This window comes from Prunus mume, linkage group LG5 (assembly GCF_029339155.1).
Source record: "Prunus mume cultivar Tortuosa linkage group LG5, ASM2933915v1, whole genome shotgun sequence".
NCBI lineage: Eukaryota > Viridiplantae > Streptophyta > Magnoliopsida > Rosales > Rosaceae > Prunus > Prunus mume.
The window spans coordinates 8,634,775-8,653,525 of NC_142702.1; the positions used below are offsets into that span (position 1 = coordinate 8,634,775).

General features: G+C 34.3%; 1 protein-coding gene and 1 pseudogene across 2 annotated transcripts; both read right to left on the reverse strand.

Annotated features, from left to right (window-relative positions):
- Positions 1-4,280: 4,280 nt before the first annotated feature.
- LOC148916812 (uncharacterized) lies at positions 4,281-8,632 on the reverse strand (annotated as a pseudogene).
- Positions 8,633-13,940: 5,308 nt separating this feature from the next.
- Positions 13,941-17,438, reverse strand: LOC148916813 (uncharacterized). Of its 2 annotated transcripts, XM_089053640.1 has the most exons (6): positions 17,274-17,438; positions 15,425-15,787; positions 15,076-15,339; positions 14,378-14,759; positions 14,268-14,300; positions 13,941-14,184 (listed from the first exon to the last, which is right to left on the reverse strand). In XM_089053640.1, exons 2-6 carry the CDS (start codon positions 15,781-15,783, stop codon positions 14,074-14,076), a joined length of 1,149 nt encoding a protein of 382 aa, XP_088909766.1. In that variant the 5' UTR covers positions 15,784-15,787; positions 17,274-17,438; the 3' UTR covers positions 13,941-14,073. The 2 variants fall into 2 exon arrangements, with proteins under 2 accessions (XP_088909766.1, XP_088909764.1); XM_089053638.1 differs by lacking the exon at positions 17,274-17,438 and having other exon boundaries at positions 15,425-15,864.
- Positions 17,439-18,751: the final 1,313 nt, after the last annotated feature.

The following is an 18,751-nucleotide window of genomic DNA, read 5'->3' on the forward strand; positions in this document are numbered from 1 at the left end:
AAATACGATGTTCTAGGTTACATGTGGGGCCTAAGGAATTTGAAAAGGACTACATGTGGGACCTATCTTTGGTGGGAACTGATCAATAATTCAACATATTTGCTTGCACCTGAGTAAGGCGGGTATTAGGTGTTTTCTCCTTTACTTTTGATTAAAAAAATATTTTATGTCTTTGTTTAGCGTCGGCCTGTTTGTTTCTTAATGCAAAGTCCTCTTCACACAAAAAATAAATATATATTATATGTAGAAGAATCCGGATTCATAGCTGGCAGCAACTCTAGTCTCAACCTACTTTCTTATTTCTTATTGGGTAAAGGCTACGCGTGTTTAGCACTTTACTTATTTAACTCAAACAGCCTTTGAAAGCTTCAAAGTTGTCTCTTTTTGACCACAAACATTACTCCTAGATCTTGATAAACTTCATTATCAAAATGACAAAACATCATGATCATGATCAAAATGACTTCATTATCAAAATGACTAAAAATGACTAAACATCATGATCATGATCAAAATGACCAAACATCATGGTCATGATCAAAATGACTATAACTTTCATTATCAAAATGACTAACATTACTCCTCGATCTTGATAAACTTTATTATCAAAATTACTATAACACACCACAGTGTTAAATTCATGATGAACTTCTTTAATCAAATTTATAAGGTCTGATTATAATTATACCTAACCTTAGGGGTGTAAGTGACACCCTTTATTTAAAGGAGGTGGTTTAAAAATAAAGAAATAAGAAGAATAATAAGTATTTTTTAGATGAAGTTTTAGAGTCCGCCCGGTAACGTTTTTAGAGAATATTTTCTTAGAATATTTTTAGAGAATGAAAATAAAAAAATGAATTTGCATTTTCAGGAAATGAAAATGTGTCTTGTAAATTAATTAGAAAACATCTTCAGAAAACAAAGACAATAAAAACGTGTCTAGTAGTACAATTTGAAATAATAATATGTGAGTTATTTTTATGAAAACGTTTCCCATGAGAATGAAAACAACTTTTTTCTGTTTTCTACAAGTACAGATGAACTTGTTTTCATTTTATGAAAACATTCTCAGTGTTTTCTGTTTTTGAGTCACCAAACGTGTTTTTGCCTCATTTTTATTTTCTGAAAATGAAAACAACTCCTTAAAACGTTACCGAACGAGCCCTATTGTCTCAATCTTCTTTTCAAACTTTTTAAGGCTGATGTCAGCATTTAATTAACGGTCAAATAAGAGAAGGAGTTATGTGGAATATTTTCAAAACCTCAAGGAGGCATATGTGAAAATAAAAAATATATCAGGGATTTTAAGTAAAACTTGCATGGAATAAACAATCATAGCTCAACCCCACGACTGAAACACTTAATAGTAAGATAACTCCCCTTAGGATAGCTTCTAACTTGCATTCGAAGTTTTAGAAAAACTTGTACATTACAGATCTTTAACCAATCATGATTCGTTAGAGATATGAAATTTGTGCAATATATTTTCATTCGCTTTGCTATTCCATGAAGTTCTCTCAAAGTTGCATATATTTCCTATGCGTGTGCTCAAACATTGACTGTACAACCATGGAACAAACCCATGGAGATGAATTGCAGTCGACCCGTGCAATCATTCAACAAGAGAGTGCTCTTTCTTTAGTTTTTTTTTCCTTGTTGATCTATTTCATCATCATTTAATCTTTTTCTGTGCTCTTGGATTGGATCTTAGGTTCATCGTACATCCTATACTAACTCATGCGAGGAACCAAAAGTATCTGTTTGAAGGTAGAATTTTCTTGGATATGGCACCAGCTGGTTTCGAACGCAGTCTTAAAGACAACAACCTTGATCTCTCCTCCACCTGGTCAGTCGAAATTTCCTTGTAAATTTGGTATCTGTATTTTACTTATGTGGTATATTGATTTAAAGATAAGGTTCAGTTTGGGGTTGCGGTGCTATAAAAAGAAGCAGTTTATTTTAAAAAATTTAGTAAATTTGGCTTACACCCTTCAAATTCAATTTGCCGTACCTAAAACCCTTCACTTTTTGTTTCTATAAATAATACCCAATTTGTATAAGTAAAAACCCATGACTAGGATCTAACTCAACAAGTTACCTAATTAAGCATAAAATCTGATTTATTGTACTTTTCAAATTCCAAAAATACCCTCAACTAAGCCATTATTGCATTTTGTATATTAATGTAGGAATCAATATGGAAATAGTTTTTAATTGGATTGTATATAATGACAGAAGTTGAATTTGGAAAGATCTCCAAATGGTTGTAATGGATGTAAGAATTAATTTTGAAACATTTTTAAAAAAATTTAACAATAAATTCAAATTTGGGTAATCGGTTTTTTTAATAAAATGTTTATGTTATTTTCTTTTTATGAATTATACATGACTAATAATCCACTTTATAATTGTTTATGAATAAAACTGTACATACTGATTATGTTGAAAAAATAATGTACCTATTACTTGTTTGTTTTATGAAAAATATAATTTACCTAGTATGAAAAGTGTACATAATTATCTATTCTAATATACCTACATTATACGACATCCAATATACCTACATTAATTTTAATGTACTTACAATTAGGATTTAGGTTATATGTCATCCAATGTACCTACCATTTGAATAATATACCTAGTACGAATAAAGTACCTATTATTTATCTAATTAATGTACCTATTTTTTTCTATAAATAATATAGCATTTTTTCTCTGAATAAAGTACCTATTATTTGTTTTATTAAAAGCAATTTTTTTAAATGAACCTATTTTCTCTCTCCAAATAGCGTACCTATTTTTCCTCTAATAATGTACCTATTTTTCCTCTCCAAATAATGTACCTATACACATTTACAGGTATATTGTAAAATAATTTACCTGTGGGTAAATAATGTACCTATATTTTATATAAATTATTGTGTGCCTATTTTTAATTATGAAAAATATACGCAATTACAAAGTAACTAACTTTGTTTTTTTTTTTTGGTAAATAATATACCTATATTTTATATGTATATATTTATATTATATTTTTCATAGGTACATTATTGGATATGTAATTTACAAATTTTTTTTTGTTTGCAATTTTAGTGGGCGAGATGTGAGAGGGAATGACAACTAAAAGAAATGGGGTGATTGATATGCTATTAATAGGGAGTATATTAATTACAATTATGGCAGTTAATGAAATGCTTGAAATAAAATTATAAATAAAATATGAAGTTTAGTGGCAACGATGTAAAAACATAGAAATACTACGATCTCTTATATCATACTGGTCATTTAAATTTGAAATTGGGTTTTACACATAGATTTATAGAGTGATGCGTATATGTCTAGGAAATAGAAAATATAGGGGTCTATATTGGATAAGCCCTAAAAATTTTGAACCCAAAGCTGTTTGGTAAAACAAGACAAAGCTGCGTTTTTAAAAATTGGGGTCATTAGCAGATTTGAAGCTGGAGGGGTGCTTTTAAAAGGTGCTGTGGACTGAGGTTTTAATGAATATTTCGATCTTTACATTTGTTATTCTTAACCTACATAATAATATATAAACCCCTTTGATTACTTGCATATTATTCATTTTTTAAGTTACAATATTTGTTATCTCGCAATCTGCTCAACTTAAATCACTCAAACTCATCATACAATGCATTTTTTTCAAAAAAAATTTGTGTCAAAACAATAGATAATTGACTAATTGAACATCTTCTAAAGTTTCATCACAAATTTCCATGTTTTTCTACCACTTTCCGTCATTTTTATTCCAATTTTATCGATATTCTTAAGAAAATAAACAAGAGAATATTTTGCTGAATACTTTGTTATGTTTAACAAGCAATTCGTACAAGGTATACAGGAGTGAAGCTTCATCACGTCAGCCTTCTAAGGCTAAATAATAGTGATCCACTATCTGTGGGATTCTACTAATCTATTCTAGGAAACTAGATATATTACAATATTACATTACAATATAATTCCTAATACTCCCCCTCAAGTTGGAGAGTGAATATCATGAAGTCCCAACTTGTTACGTAGTATCACAAATTGATCCTTCCCCAAAGACTTTGTGAAAACATCTGCCAATTGGAAGTGTGTAGATACATGCAATGGGCTAATTACTCCAGCTTGCAGTTTTTCTCGAACTATGTGACAATCTATTTCAATGTGCTTTGTACGTTCATGAAAAACAGGATTTGCCGCAATATACAAAGCAGCTTGGTTATCACAGTATAACGGTGCAGGAGCTAATTGTGGAACTCTTAAATCTTCCAATACTATCGCAACCAAGTTAACTCCAACTCCAAACATGTATTTGCCATAGCTCGATATTCGGCTTCTGCTGATGATCTAGAAACATTGGTTTGTTTCTTCGATTTCCATGATATGAGAGAATTTCCAAGAAAAACACAATAACCTGTAACTGACCTTCTTGTGGCACGACAACCACCCCAATCTGAATCACAAAATGCTCTTAAGGCGAGATTGTTGGTAGCAGAGAATAATAGACCTTGACCAGGAGTACCTTTGACATATTTGAGGATCCGTATGGCAGCATCCCAATGTGGTTTTCGAGGCTCCTGCATGAATTGACTTAATGTCCGAACAGAATAAACTATATCAGGTCTCGTGACCGTAAGATAAATCAATCTTCCAACCAATCTTCTCTACTTAGTTGGGTCATTCAGTAATGCTCCATCTGTAGGGGTGAGCTTCAAGTTCTGTTCCATGGGAAACTTTTCTAGGCGTGCTCCTGAGAGCCCTGAATCTTGTAGAATATCTAGTGCATATTTTCTTTAAGACATGAAAATACCTTTCTTGGAACGTGAGAATTCAATGCCCAAAAAATATTTTAAATCACCCTGATCTTTGATGCGGAAGCATTTAACAAGAAATGCTTTGAGACGTTCCATCTCTTAGAGATTATTTCCTGTGAGGAGTATGTCATCAACATAAATAAGAACTGCAGTAAAGGAAGTACCTTGAGCTTTGGTGAAAAGAGAATAATTAGCCTTTGATTGTTGATAACCAGCTTTTTGAATGGTATCTGAAAAGGTAGAGAACCAGTTTCTAGATGCTTATTTGAGACCATAAAGGGACTTGTTGAGCCGACATACAACGTTCTCCCCCTGTCGGCGAAGACCAGGAGGAGGTTCCATATACACAACTTCATGTAAATCACCGTGAAGGAAAGCATTTTGAAGATCTAACTGGTGAATGAACCAATTGCGTGCAGCAGCAACATAAGAAGACAACGAAGAGTAGTGAGCTTCGCAGTAGGAGAAAATGTCTCAAGATAATCAACGCCTTCAACTTGAGTATATCCTTTAGCAACAAGGTGAGCTTTGTAGCGCTCAATGGTACCGTTAGACTTGTATTTAATTTTGTAAACCCATTTGCAACCAATGGGTTTATGACCAATTGGGAGAGGAACTAGGCACCATGTATTATTTTGTTGTAAGGCCTCTAATTCTGTATTCATGGCTTGTCACCGATTTGGATCAAGGATAGCTTGAGCATAAGAGGTGGGCTCAGTGTGACCTGAAATGTTAGCTAGAAAAGCACAATGAGCAGAAGAAAAACGAGAATATGAAAGAAAGTGAGAAAGAGGATATCGAGTACCTTTTACAGGACGAGGTGCCGAGATAGAATGAGTGACTTGGTTGGACATGTGGTAGTCTTTATGCCATGCCAGAGGTTGCGTTGGACTGGTGGAATAACGCATTGGGAGGGGTGGTGGTGAAGAATGTGGTTGTGGGAGTTGTAAGGTAGGACGTGGTGATGATGAGTCAATAGGAGAAAAGGGTAGATGAGAGGTTTGGGGGGACATAGGTGGGGCATGAGGTGTAGTGGTGTCGGGTAAGGCAGGGGTAGGGTCAACAGGATGCGGCATGTGGGCGGTAGGGAGAGAACTTGGTGATGTGTTGGATGGTGAAAAAACATCACGGGGAGATGCAGGGTCGACATGGTGCGGCTGTGTGGATGTATGAATGGGCTGGTGGTCACATGGGTCAGGATGGGTGAGAGGTGGGGGTCGGCTGTCATATGTGTAAGGGAAAGGTTGAGGTAAAACAAAACTGGAAGGTGGGGTACCGGTGGGAAATGAGGAGGGGAAATGGTTCTCATAAAATTTGACATCACAACTTACGAAAAAATTATTTGTCTCCACATCATAAAGTTTGTAACCGTTTTGACCAGTAGGGTAGCCAACAAAGACACAAGATTTTGCACGAGGATCAAATTTAGTGGTAGGATGAACAACAGTCGCATAACACAGACAACCAAAGACTTTCAAGTGGTCAAAAGATGGTGGACGTTTGTATAATAATTCATAAGGTGATTTGTTAGATAGGAGTGGTGATGGTAAGCGGTTAATAAGGTAGACAGCAGTCAAGACACATTCACCCCAAAAAGGAAGAGGTAATTAGGATTGGTAAAGGAGTGCACGTGCAACGGTAAGAATATGACGATGTTTACGTTCCACAACACTATTTTGTTGTGGAGTGTAAACACAAGTGCGTTGGTATTCGATGCCAGCGGTTTGAAAAAAATCTTTCATGGACAGAAATTCAGACCTATTGTCTACTCGAATGGCTTTAATGTGGGCATGAAATTGATTACGAGCAAAAACAACAAAAGATTTTAAAAGGTGCTGTGTATCAGACTTATGCTGCATAAAAAAAAATCCATGTACATCTGGTAAAATCATCCACAATGGTAAGAAAGAAACGTGCCCCTAAATGTGTGGGAACTTTATGTGGACCCCAAATATCGCAGTGTAATAAATCAAATGGTGCATGAGTTGTTATTGAACTTAAAGGAAATGGAAGTCTAGTTTGTTTGGCCAAAGGACAAACAATACAAATATTGTCAAAGGAAAGAGTACCAGAAGACAATAATGGAGAAAGTAATTTAAGACGAGAAGGTGATGGATGTCCAAGGCGCATATGCCACGGGTTTGAGGAATGGGATACTTGACAGGTGACAGGTGCCCTTCGCAACGAAGACATGTAATAGAGACCACCACGTTGTTTACCCGAGCCAATCATCTTCCCCGTAGCCAAGTCCTGCAAGACACAAAAAGTGGGAAACAAAATAGTACAACAATTTAGAGAATTAGTGACTTTACTGGCAGACATAAGATTTAAGCGAAAAGAAGGAACACATAAAACTTTGTCTAAAGTGATGTTGGAATTGAATGGTACAGTGCCAACAGAAGTGATTGGGGTGGAAGACCCAGTGGGCAAGTTAACACTAGGTATTGGTGAGGATTCTGTTTTAGTGAAAAAGGTAGAATCAGAAGTAATGTGATCAGTAGCTCCGCTATCCAAAATCCAAGGTTGAGTGAATACAGAATTAAGTGAGGGAATGGCAAAAGGAGCCAGACCTGCTACATTTGCATAAGCATTGCTATTACCAGATCCACTGTTTGATTGGATCATGGATACGGCATCGGCTAGTTGTTGAAGTTCTGCGACAGAAATGCCATTTTAAAAATTCTGTTGTGGGGGTTGTAGAGTGGAAGATGGATTGGAAGTAGTTGGCTGGATTGTCTGGGGCCGCTTGGGAAGCTGCGTTGGCTGATGGGCGTGTATTTGAAGAAGGGAAGCCACCACGTGAGTTTTGAGAATAATGGCCTTGAGAACCACGTTGGTGTTGTGAGGATTGTCCTTGCTGGAAGGATTTTCCTTGCTTGGGGGCCCATATTCCATTCTTGTAATTGCATCTTTCCTCTGTGTGACCTTTTGTGTCACAAAATTCACAATAGTATTTCAGTTTTCGACAGGTTTCAATTGAATGCCCTTCTCGATCGCAATGCTCACACTTCTTTTGCTTGGAATCATTGGAAAAATTGTTTGGGCGGCTTTGGATTGCTGCAGCGAGGGAGAAATTTTCAGTTGCACTTGAGGTCATTTGTCGTTGAGTCTCGTCTTGAATGACAAGTGAATAGGCTTGACGAATGTTGGGCAACGGTGTCATCATGAGAATATTGGTGCGAACATTATTAAAGGTGTCGTTCAAGCCCATGAGAAATTGCATCATTTGATCTTCTTCTTTTCTTTCTCGGTGTGTCTTCTCCTCGTTACACGTGAGGGGAGGTCGATATGCCTCCAACTCATCCCAAAGGTCTTTGAGTTTTGAGAAATAAACTTGGACTGTCATGGTGCCTTGTGAAAGAGATGTAATGGATTTTTGAATCTGGTATACTGTTGGTGCATTCTTTTGTGCAAATTGATCTTTGAAATCCTTCCATACTTGGTGTGCAGTTTTCGCATGAATGACTCCTTTGGTGAGACCGGGCTATACAGAGTGTGAAAGCCATGTCAGAACCATACTGTTGCATTGATTCCAGAGAGCATACTCTTTTGGTTGTTCTTTTTCTGAAGGACGTTGAATGGATCCATCCACGAATCCTAACTTGTTCTTGGCTATGAGGGCATGAATCATTGAGTGACTCCATGATGAATAATTGGCACCATTTAATTTTTCTGGAACAAGCATATGGCCAGGATGATTTGAATGATGAAAAAAAATATGGATTTGATGAATCCATACTGGAGTTGGAATTGGAATGATTGTTTGTATTTTGTGTTTTTGGTTGTACGACTGATGGTTCATCGCTTGCCATGGAGGCGGTGTTTGAAAGTCTGCTAGGGTTTGGAGAGGACTAGAGAATCAGGCACTAAGATGCTTTGATACCATCTTAAGAAAATAAACAAGAGAATATTTTGCTGAATACTTTGTTATGTTTAACAAGCAATTCGTACAAGGTATATATACAGGAGTGAAGCTTCATCACGTCAGCCTTCTAAGGCTAAATAATCGTGATCCACTATCTGTGGATTCTACTAATCTATTCTAGGAAACTCGATATATTACAATATTACATTACAATATAATTCCTAATAGATATCGATATTTTGTCGATATTTCCATTGATATTTCTGTATTTTTGGACCACCGATATTTTCAAAACACTCGATATTTAAATCCTTGGTTAGAACGTATTTTTGGACCAGCTATTCCATGATTTGTTAGAACGTCATGAAACATGATTTGTTAGAGATATGAAATTTTCAATCGCTTTGCTATTCCATGAAGTCATCTTAAAGTTGCCATATATTTCCTAGCAGTCGACCCGTGCAACTAGTCAACAAGAGAGAAGTGTAAATTATTTATTTATTTATTTTCGGGAGACTCAGTTCTGATTCATATAGACGTTTTAGTTGTTACTTTCTTTAGTTTCTCATGTTGATCTATCTCATATCATTTCATCTTTTCTGTGCTCCTAGGTCGGATCTCAAACTCATGCGAGGAACCAAAAGTATCTGTATCAGGTTACAATTCTCTCCACCTAGTCAATCGCAATTTCCTTTTAAATTTGATATATCATGAGCCAAGCATTCATATGGTATATTGATTTAAAGAGAAGGTTCAGTTTGGGGTTGCAGTGCTTTTTAAAAATTTTAGTAAATTTGGCTTAGAGCATCCACAACGATGCTATCTATTTATTAGCTAAAATTTGGCTAAGAATATAAGAAAGCTATTTTAGGAGCTCTCTAAAAAATTTTAACTCCAACCATACTGCCTAATTTGGAGAGTCATAAATGCTATAACTCTTTTTTGATTGGTTCATCTCTATTAAAAAAATAAAATAAAAAATAGTTAACATTAAATACAGGTTTGAAATACTCATTAAATAAAGCAGCATTAAATTATTGGGAGTTACTAGGAGTCCTTTCTCTCTCCTCAGATTTAGAAGCTCCTAGAGGACTCCCTATTTTAGGAGGTGGATAGGGAGTGTGGTTGGAGTTGCATTTTTACGATTCTTCCCTAAAATTTGTCTAAGGAAGTGGTTTAGGGAGTCCATTGTGAATGCTCTTACATCCTTCAAATTCAATTTGTCGTACCTAAAACCCTTCACTTTTTGTTCCTATAAATAATACCCAATTTGTATAAGTAAAAACCCATGACTAGGATCCAACTCAGCAAGTTACCTAATTAAGCATAAAATCGGATGGAAATAGTAAAAACACATTTTGTACTTTTCAAATTTCAAAAATACCCCCAACTACGCCATTATTGCATTTTGTATATTAATGTATGAATCAATATGGAAATAGTTTTTAATTGGATTGTATATAATGACAGATGTTGAATTTGGAAAGATCTCCAAATGGTTGTAATGGATGTAGGAATTAATTTTGAAACATTTTTAAAAAAATTTAACAATAAATTCAAATTTGGGTAATCAGTTTGTTTAATAAAATGTTTATGCTATTTTCTTTTTATGAATTATACATGACAAATAATCCACTTTATAATTGTTTATGAATAAAACTGTACATACTATTTATGTTGAAAAAATAATGTACCTATTACTTGTTTGTTTTATGAAAAATATAATTTACCTAGTATGAAAAGTGTACATAATTATCTATTCCAATATACCTACATTTTACGACATCCAATATACCTACATTAATTTTAATGTACTTACAATTAGGATTTAGGTATTATATGTCATCCAATGTACCTACCATTTGAATAATATACCTACTACGAATAAAGTGCCTATTATTTATCTAAATAATGTACCTATTTTTTTCTATAAATAATATAGCCTTTTTTCTCTGAATAAAGTACCTATTATTTGTTTTATTAAAAATAATTTTTTTAAATGAACCTATTTTCTCTCTCCAAATAACTTATCTTTTTTTTTTCCTCTAATAATGTACCTATACACATTTACAAGTATATTGTAAAATAATTTACCTGTGGGTAAATAATGTACCTATATTTTATATAAATTATTGTGTACTTATTTTTAATTATGAAAAATATACGCAATTACAAAGTAACTGACTTTTTTTTTTTTGGGTAAATAATATACCTATATTTTATATGTATATATTTATATTATATTTTTCATAGGTACATTATTGGATATGTAATTTATAGATTTTTTTTTTGTTTGTAATTTTAGGGGGCGAGATGTGAGAGGGAATGACAACTAAAAGAAATGAGGTGATTGATATGCTATTAATAGGGAGTATATTAATTACAATTATGGCAGTTAATGAAATGCTTGAAATAAATTATAAATAAAATATGAAGTTTAGTGGCAACGATATAAAAACATAGAAATACTACGACATCTTATATCCTACTGGTCATTTAAATTTGAAATTGGGTTTTACACATAGATTTATAAAGTGATGGGTATATGTCTAGGAAATAGAAAATGTAGGGATCTATATTGAACAAACCCTAAAAAATTTTTGAACCCAAAGCTGTTTGGTAAAACAAGACAAAGCTGCGTTTTTTTTTTTCAAAATTGGGGGTCATTGGTAGCAGATTTGAGCAGCAGGAGAGGTGCTTTTAAAATCTGCTGTGGACGGAGGTGTACCTTTGTTATTCTTAACCTACATAATAATATATAAACCCCTTTTATTACTTGCATATTATTCATTTTTTAAGTTGTTTGTTAGCTCGCACTATGCTCAACTTAAATCACTCAAACTCATCATACAACGTATTTTTTTCAAAAAAATTATGTCAAAACAATAGATAATTGACTAATTGAACATCTTCTAAAGTTTCATCACAAATTTTCATGTTTTTCTACCACTTTCCATCATTTTTATGAATATCCATATTTTGTTGATATTTCCATTGATATTTCTGTGTTTTTGGACCACCGATATTTCCAAAACCCTCGATATTTAAATCCTTGGTTAGAACGTATATGCAAGGCTCCATACCTACCAGCTTGCTTACACTTTTTAATTGGTTGGCACAACAAGATGTTTGATCCGCCATTGCAGGAGGGTGTGAAGGAAAAGGGGGAAGCGTAAATCAACCACCACAATGGCTATTGGCGAGGTAAGTTCCAAGTCACCCTATTTCGTGTTAAAATGTTCTATATATATATATATAACACAGTATTTTAGCAGAATCGTTCTGTGTTACTGGACCCTCATCTTTTACCACTTCGAATGGCGAAGTACTGTTGTGAATTACTAGACCCTCATCCTTAATTGGGTTGACATCTTGTTCTAGCAGCACTTCGTCCCTGAATAAATAAAGTGGGGTTAACATTAAAAAAAACTAACAATAATTAGCAAGAACCCCCAAATTAAGAATTACTCAATAGATCCCAAATCAAAACTCATCACACAGAAACCCAAAATTGAAATTCCATTAATCAAATTGTGTTTTTTTGTACTTCATACACATGATATTCCAAATTTTTAAAAACCATTAAAAATCTGGAGGAGTTATCTTCAAACCCATTAAAACCATATCAGAACTCATCCAAAAAAATTTGTACTTCATACACATGATGGCATACCTCTGTCGCATAGATGGTGGGTCTTCTTCTTCACGTCGTTTGGTCTGCGTGAAAGGTCTCCAAGCATTGGAGGAAGAAGAAAGATGTTTGGTTTTCCAACGTACGTCGTTCACAAGCGTAAGTAGTGGACTTTGCGGTGGGTCAGGACTCAGGAATGTGAAAATGGGTTAAAAGATGTAAATCAATCTCAGCCACACAAGGTCATTAAAACAGATCCAACGGTTGGCGCTTCCCCCTCTCAAATAACACTATTTGAGGATCCCTCAACTTAAGTGGACTATATATATGGGCGGATCCGTGACACCACAAATTTGACACAAGTTTTCACACAATTTTATAGCCTTTAGATGCAAGCACTTTCAAGGGCTAAGATTAAATGTGATTTTATTATTTATTTATTTTATTTCGATAACATAACAAATAAAATAAAATATTAAACTCACCACTTTTCAAAGTAGCATAAATGTAGGCTAAAATCTCTCCATCTCCTCCAATCTCATTTATTCTCACGTTTTGAGTTTGAACCCTTTTTTTTATTTAATTGTTTTTCCTTTATCTGGAAACAAAGTTATGAGTTGATCTCCAAACACACAAGGATCTTTTTCAGATTTTTCCACTCCAACACTTGATGCAATTTTCGCTAAATATTATGGAGATTGTTTGAAAATCTTAATTGTTAATTGTGCTAAGAAGCTATGGATACTTTTTGCTGCAGTTAGATGCTAAACTGTTTGAGAATGAACTTGAACTTCTCATGGTAAAAGACATTAAGAAATCCACAAATGTAAGAGGAAAAAGAAATTCGAATAGAAAGTAATCCAAGGATTGAGACTCAAAGCTCTAGAAAATAACAAAAGAACCAACATATACAAGACTGCAAGATAAACCTCTCCAAATTTTGCTGCAAGATAGAGAGAGACAGTAGTTGAACCAAACCCCAAACAAATAAAAAAAAAGGATCAGAAAAAAAAAATCATACTCAGAGAATTGGATCATACCATTTATTTATTTATTATATTGATTGAAATCTTAGGGGGAAAAAGTAATGGCTAACATGTGAAATATGGGAGGGAGAAGAGCTACTTCTTGTTTAGTGCTGGTAGTGATAGAGAAACTATCAAGGGCAGAAGGAAGATTTGGAAGAAGAAGAAAAAACAGAAGTGAAGGCATGAAGAAGAAGATGACGTGAGATAAAATGTTAATGCTTTTAGGAAGTTGGGAAAACATAAATGAAGAGAGACAAAATATTACAGTAAGTTAATTAAAATTAATTTAAACAAATAATTATTTAAAGAAAAAGAATTAATTTATTTAATCTTAACCATTCACTGTAGCCTAATCTAATAGTTAAAAAATTGTGTCAAAACTTGTGTCAAATTTGCGGTGCCACGGATCCGCCCCTATATATATATAACACAGTTAGCAGAATCGTTCTGTGTTAATTAGATCTTACAATAATAATACAGTAATTACTTAGGCTTAATTTGTAGCTGGTTTGTGAGTATAGAATATACCAATAAATGAGATGCAATACTACCTCACTCAGAAAAAAAATAATAATAATAAAGCAACGAAATATGAATTCAACACCGAAAACTAAAAATGATAGAAATTACTAGAAAATGAAAGAGCAGTACGCAAATTACAGTAAACCACTCAACTAAACAAAGTCTTAAGCTAGTAGATTTCTTAACAGTCCAAAAGTTGAAGCTCTCTTATGTAATTGCAGCATTTATGTCAATGTGCTTATGAAGCATGTAATTGAATAACTCTAGGGGCACTTCTGGCAAGGCTTGAGCGAGCGTATTCTCTATTTCCTCTTGTGTCTGCATAAATTGAATACAAACATGTTTTAGAGAATAATAATATTAAAAAAATCTAAAAAGCAAATTTAGGTCTATGTTAATACCAAAAGTGCATCTGCTGGTATTTCCTCTGGTTTCTGCAATAATTGAATGATAATAAACGTTAAGAGTAATTTAACATAAATTAAAAAGCAATTTTAGGTCATGTGTATACCGCATTTTTCTCCATGAAGTGGTCCCACATATGGTCATTAACATGACCGAGTGCATGTCTGAAAAACTCGAGTGCCCCTAGCGCATTTGGTTCGTATTCAACTGGTGAATAACTGTTTTTTTTTTCTTTTTCGGATAACTGTAAAGCTTTTTTTTTTTGGTCGGAAGGATAACTGTAAACCTTAGAGAAAGCCAAGGCACCACGACCAGTTCCAGAAATGATTTTACCAAAGTCGATGTCTTCTCTCGTTATAAGCTTTTTGTAATTGTTTTTCCAACCTTTTTTCCCAACTTCAAGATGTGTATAGAGACGGAATATAACCACGGCTATTTCGTGAGACGATAATAGTAGGGGATGCCACTCTAGTTGCTTAAAATAGAACCTGCACTTAATGAAAGAGAGTAAGAGATGAGAATATTGGCTTTCCAAGTAATTCACACTACATATTTCGTGTGCCCAGATTGAAAGCAAGTTCGTCCTCTTCTTGGGAAAGTGTTTTAGTATGTTAGGGAACCCAAATAATATTAGATCCTCATAACTAAAGAGAACTCTATTTGGGTTTTTATATTGAACATGTTTAAGTTGAACTACGTCTGCATTTCTTTTTAGGTTGTATTATTTCATCTGTGGGTGTGTGAATTTGCCTTCTTAATGCATGATCCTACATGAATAAGATAAGTTATCAGGAGCTTGCTTACCAAGGTATGCAATAATCTAGCATTTCGAAAAAATGCTGTGACGCCAAGGGACAAGTAGCTTTCCATGGACGAACCACTTTTGATGCCAATGTTCGAAATTCTTCACGATAGCTTGGCAAGGCCTGGTTGTTTTTTTGTGGAGTATCCAAAATTTCAACCTCCAGATTCTCAGCCCTATTGCCAATAACTAAGATATTTCCAGCAGTCAAGCGCCCCCGTGTTATGCCTTTTAACCCCAAATGAGCAACTTTACCTATGAGACTTCTAAAAAGGGAATGAGATTAATAATAACATTAAATAAAATAAAATTTCATATATAATAGAAAAGTTAACGGTAAATGCAACTCACCTAAGTATGTTTTGACACCCACGCTTGAACTGCTGCTCATCCCATTGATGACAATTCTCCAAGAACTCTTTTAAGAGATATTCAGCGCACAATCGTTGTGCAGTTGCTGGAGCAGCAGTTGTGTTGGCCACTGATGGACTTGCCACATAAGCAGCAGGTTTGAAAAGACTTGCCCATGTACGTTCCATTGAAGTAGCAGCTGTCTGTGCCGTTAACAGCTGTGCTGATAAAGGACTAGGATCAGCTTGCAGAGCTACTGGCTTGGCACATGCTGCTGATACACCAGTATCTGGTTCTTCTTGTGCCGATGATAATGGGCCTTGTTGTGTCGATTTGTTTCTTGACCTCTTGTTGGCCATTAATCTGAGGTAAAGGTACATCGTATCACATTAGTACTAAATATATAATAATTTAATAAGTAAACTAGAGAAAAACATGCAAACATGCAGACATGTTAAACCTGTCAAACAAAACAAGTGGTTTGCTTGAAAACTAAACCGTTCCATAAGAGTAAATCAAAATCTTCTAGTAGCTGTTTCTACCAAATTTACATCTTTATTAAGTTCTGTTCAGGCGTGATTAAGCTTTCTTGGAACTTCAATTTTTGCTCACTGAACACCAATTCTTCATGTTTCTAAACATATCTAACTATTCATCAGCTAACAACTTCATTTTATGTCCATAAATTCCTGAAGAAACCAAACTAACCCCTTCATAATATGCATCCAAATCATATGTGCATTTAAGAAAATAGAGGAACCCAATCCGAGCGGTACCAAAACCAACAAATCACAGGAAAAATGTAAGGAAAATATCATATACAGTGGTTTTAAGAGCATTAACTCATCAAATTGATTCAATTCCAATTAATTTGACATGTTACTTGGCAATAAATTTTTATTTGAATGTGCAATCTAGATTTACACCACATATGATGTTGTGTAAAACAACTACGAGCAAGCCCAATGGGGGCCGTAAATCAGGCTGAACCACAATTGGGCACCAAGATGCAGCCACCTATGCAGAAAATCCATCCCCTATGGTCCAATTTTTGCGCTGTAAATCTCCCAACCCAACCAGAAGGATACAACCACATGTATAAATACAAGGAGCTGGTTGAAGCCCATGAAACCTAACTGAGCCCCACAAAATAAGTTTTGTTTTGTCATTCTCTAGGGAGGGGGGAAATATTATATTTGGTTACCTCAACATATTTTGGCCCACACACAATGGTGCCACCACCCTACGTGATAACACAAAATAATTTTTTTTTTAAAAATAATAATAATAAATAAATAAATATATATATATAGCATGTAAATTACGAGAGAGAAAAATTTAGAGCACAAGATAGTCTGAAAGGATTTGATGTGACATCATTTCCTATGTCATTTCCTAAGCGAAGGAAAATTGAAGATTCCTCTCCCATGTTTTGGGGAGAGATGAGAGGTAGGTTTAGGGTTTAGGGTTTAGGGTTTAGGGTGATTTAACAATTGACGGGCTTAATATATTTTGAGGACATTGGGCTCTAAGCTTTTTTAAGTCAAATGCCAGTCAAAGCAGCATGACTGGTTCCCCAGCCTTTGCTTATCATCAGCAGAAAGCGAACAACTGAAAATCACAACTAGAACATAAAGAACATAATAACAGAAAATTAATTGACTAAGTTACGCACCAGAAATTAAAAAAATGAAAATAAAGATAGAAAGGGTGTAAAAGAAAAGCAAAAGATGAGTATCAAGCAATACGTAGCACAATAGAGGTGGAGTGGAGGAGAACCAAGAGGCTAATATCACAAAAGAATTGGTGATTCAAAAGAAACTTTCATGAATAGTTTGTGGAGATTTACCTTGAGAATGAAATTCACTGTATGAACTGAGAAACGATTGAGGAACGCGAGAAACCAGTGATGTATAAACACATGGGTGTTACAGGAATAGAAAGAAGAAATTACTGACCCGAAATTCTATTCTCACAAACACATCAACCCTCTCTCTGGGAAGGAGTAAAACAGAGAGCGAAGGACAACAAAGCATTCGTATAAATAGGAGGTGGCCTAAGGAATTCGGAAAGGACTACATGTGGGGTCCGTCTACGTGATCAATAATTCAACAATAAAAATAAAAATTTCATGTGGATGACCTTGACCAAAACAATAAAAATAAAAAATTCATGTGGATGACCGAGTAAGGCGCGTATTACGTGTTTTCTCCTTTACTTTTGATTAAAAAAATATTAGGGCTTTTTTCATTTTGGTACATTGAATGTAGACACTAATTGGTACAATGAATGCAGACACTAATTAGACTCTCTTTAATTGCAGTTCTCCCAATGAATTGTATGGCTAGGTAAGCAAATCCTTGTAGCCACCATATTCGAGACATTTACAATAATGATATTAATTGAAAATGGCAAGTACATGCAAATACCATTTTTCTCCCACAATCAAGCTAATGGCATTCAATTTAAATGATGATTTCATGGCTCACAAATTAAAAACCTATTTAATTCAAATTTCAGCTATATACATATGGAAACTATATTTTTTAGAATTCTATATTCGTAGCTTTATTAAATTGATAGCATATACTTACCTTTTAGCTATAAATTTATATATTGAGTTTTTCAAAATTCTTTGATGGAATTTCTTTTGTCATAATGTTAATTTTGTAATATACATAGTATGGAGGTATAACTTTTTTATTTATTTAAAACATGTGTTTTACCTAGCATTGAGATGCATCCAATATGTGTTTTACCTAGTACTGAAGTGTGTCAAATATGTACTATACCTATTAGATAGGTATATCAAGTTCAATGGTTAGTAGGGTATTGTACCTGGAGCATAGGCCAAGCACAAGAAGAAAGTGACGGTCTGACATTTACATGCAAAATATAATTATTCCTTTAATTACATGATCAAATCTAATCATTAATGACCTATAAATCCTCATCTTATCCGTGTATTACGTGTTTTCTCCTTTACGTTTGATTAAAAAAATATCAATGAATATAGATGCTAATTGGACTCTCTTTAATTGCAGTCCTTCCAATGAATTGTATGGCCAGGTACAATGAATGTAGACGCTAAATAGTATACGTCTTACTCTCAACCTATATAAGAATCCGGATTCATCGCTGGCAGCAACTCTTACTCTCAACCTACTTTCTTATTTCTTATTGGATTAGGCCATATATATATATATATATATATATATATATATATATATATACAGAGAGCTTCCATTGAGGATCCTCAAATAAGCTTATTTGAGGACACCCTTTGTAGGGCCACTATGGATTGTATTTCACTAATCCAAACCATCT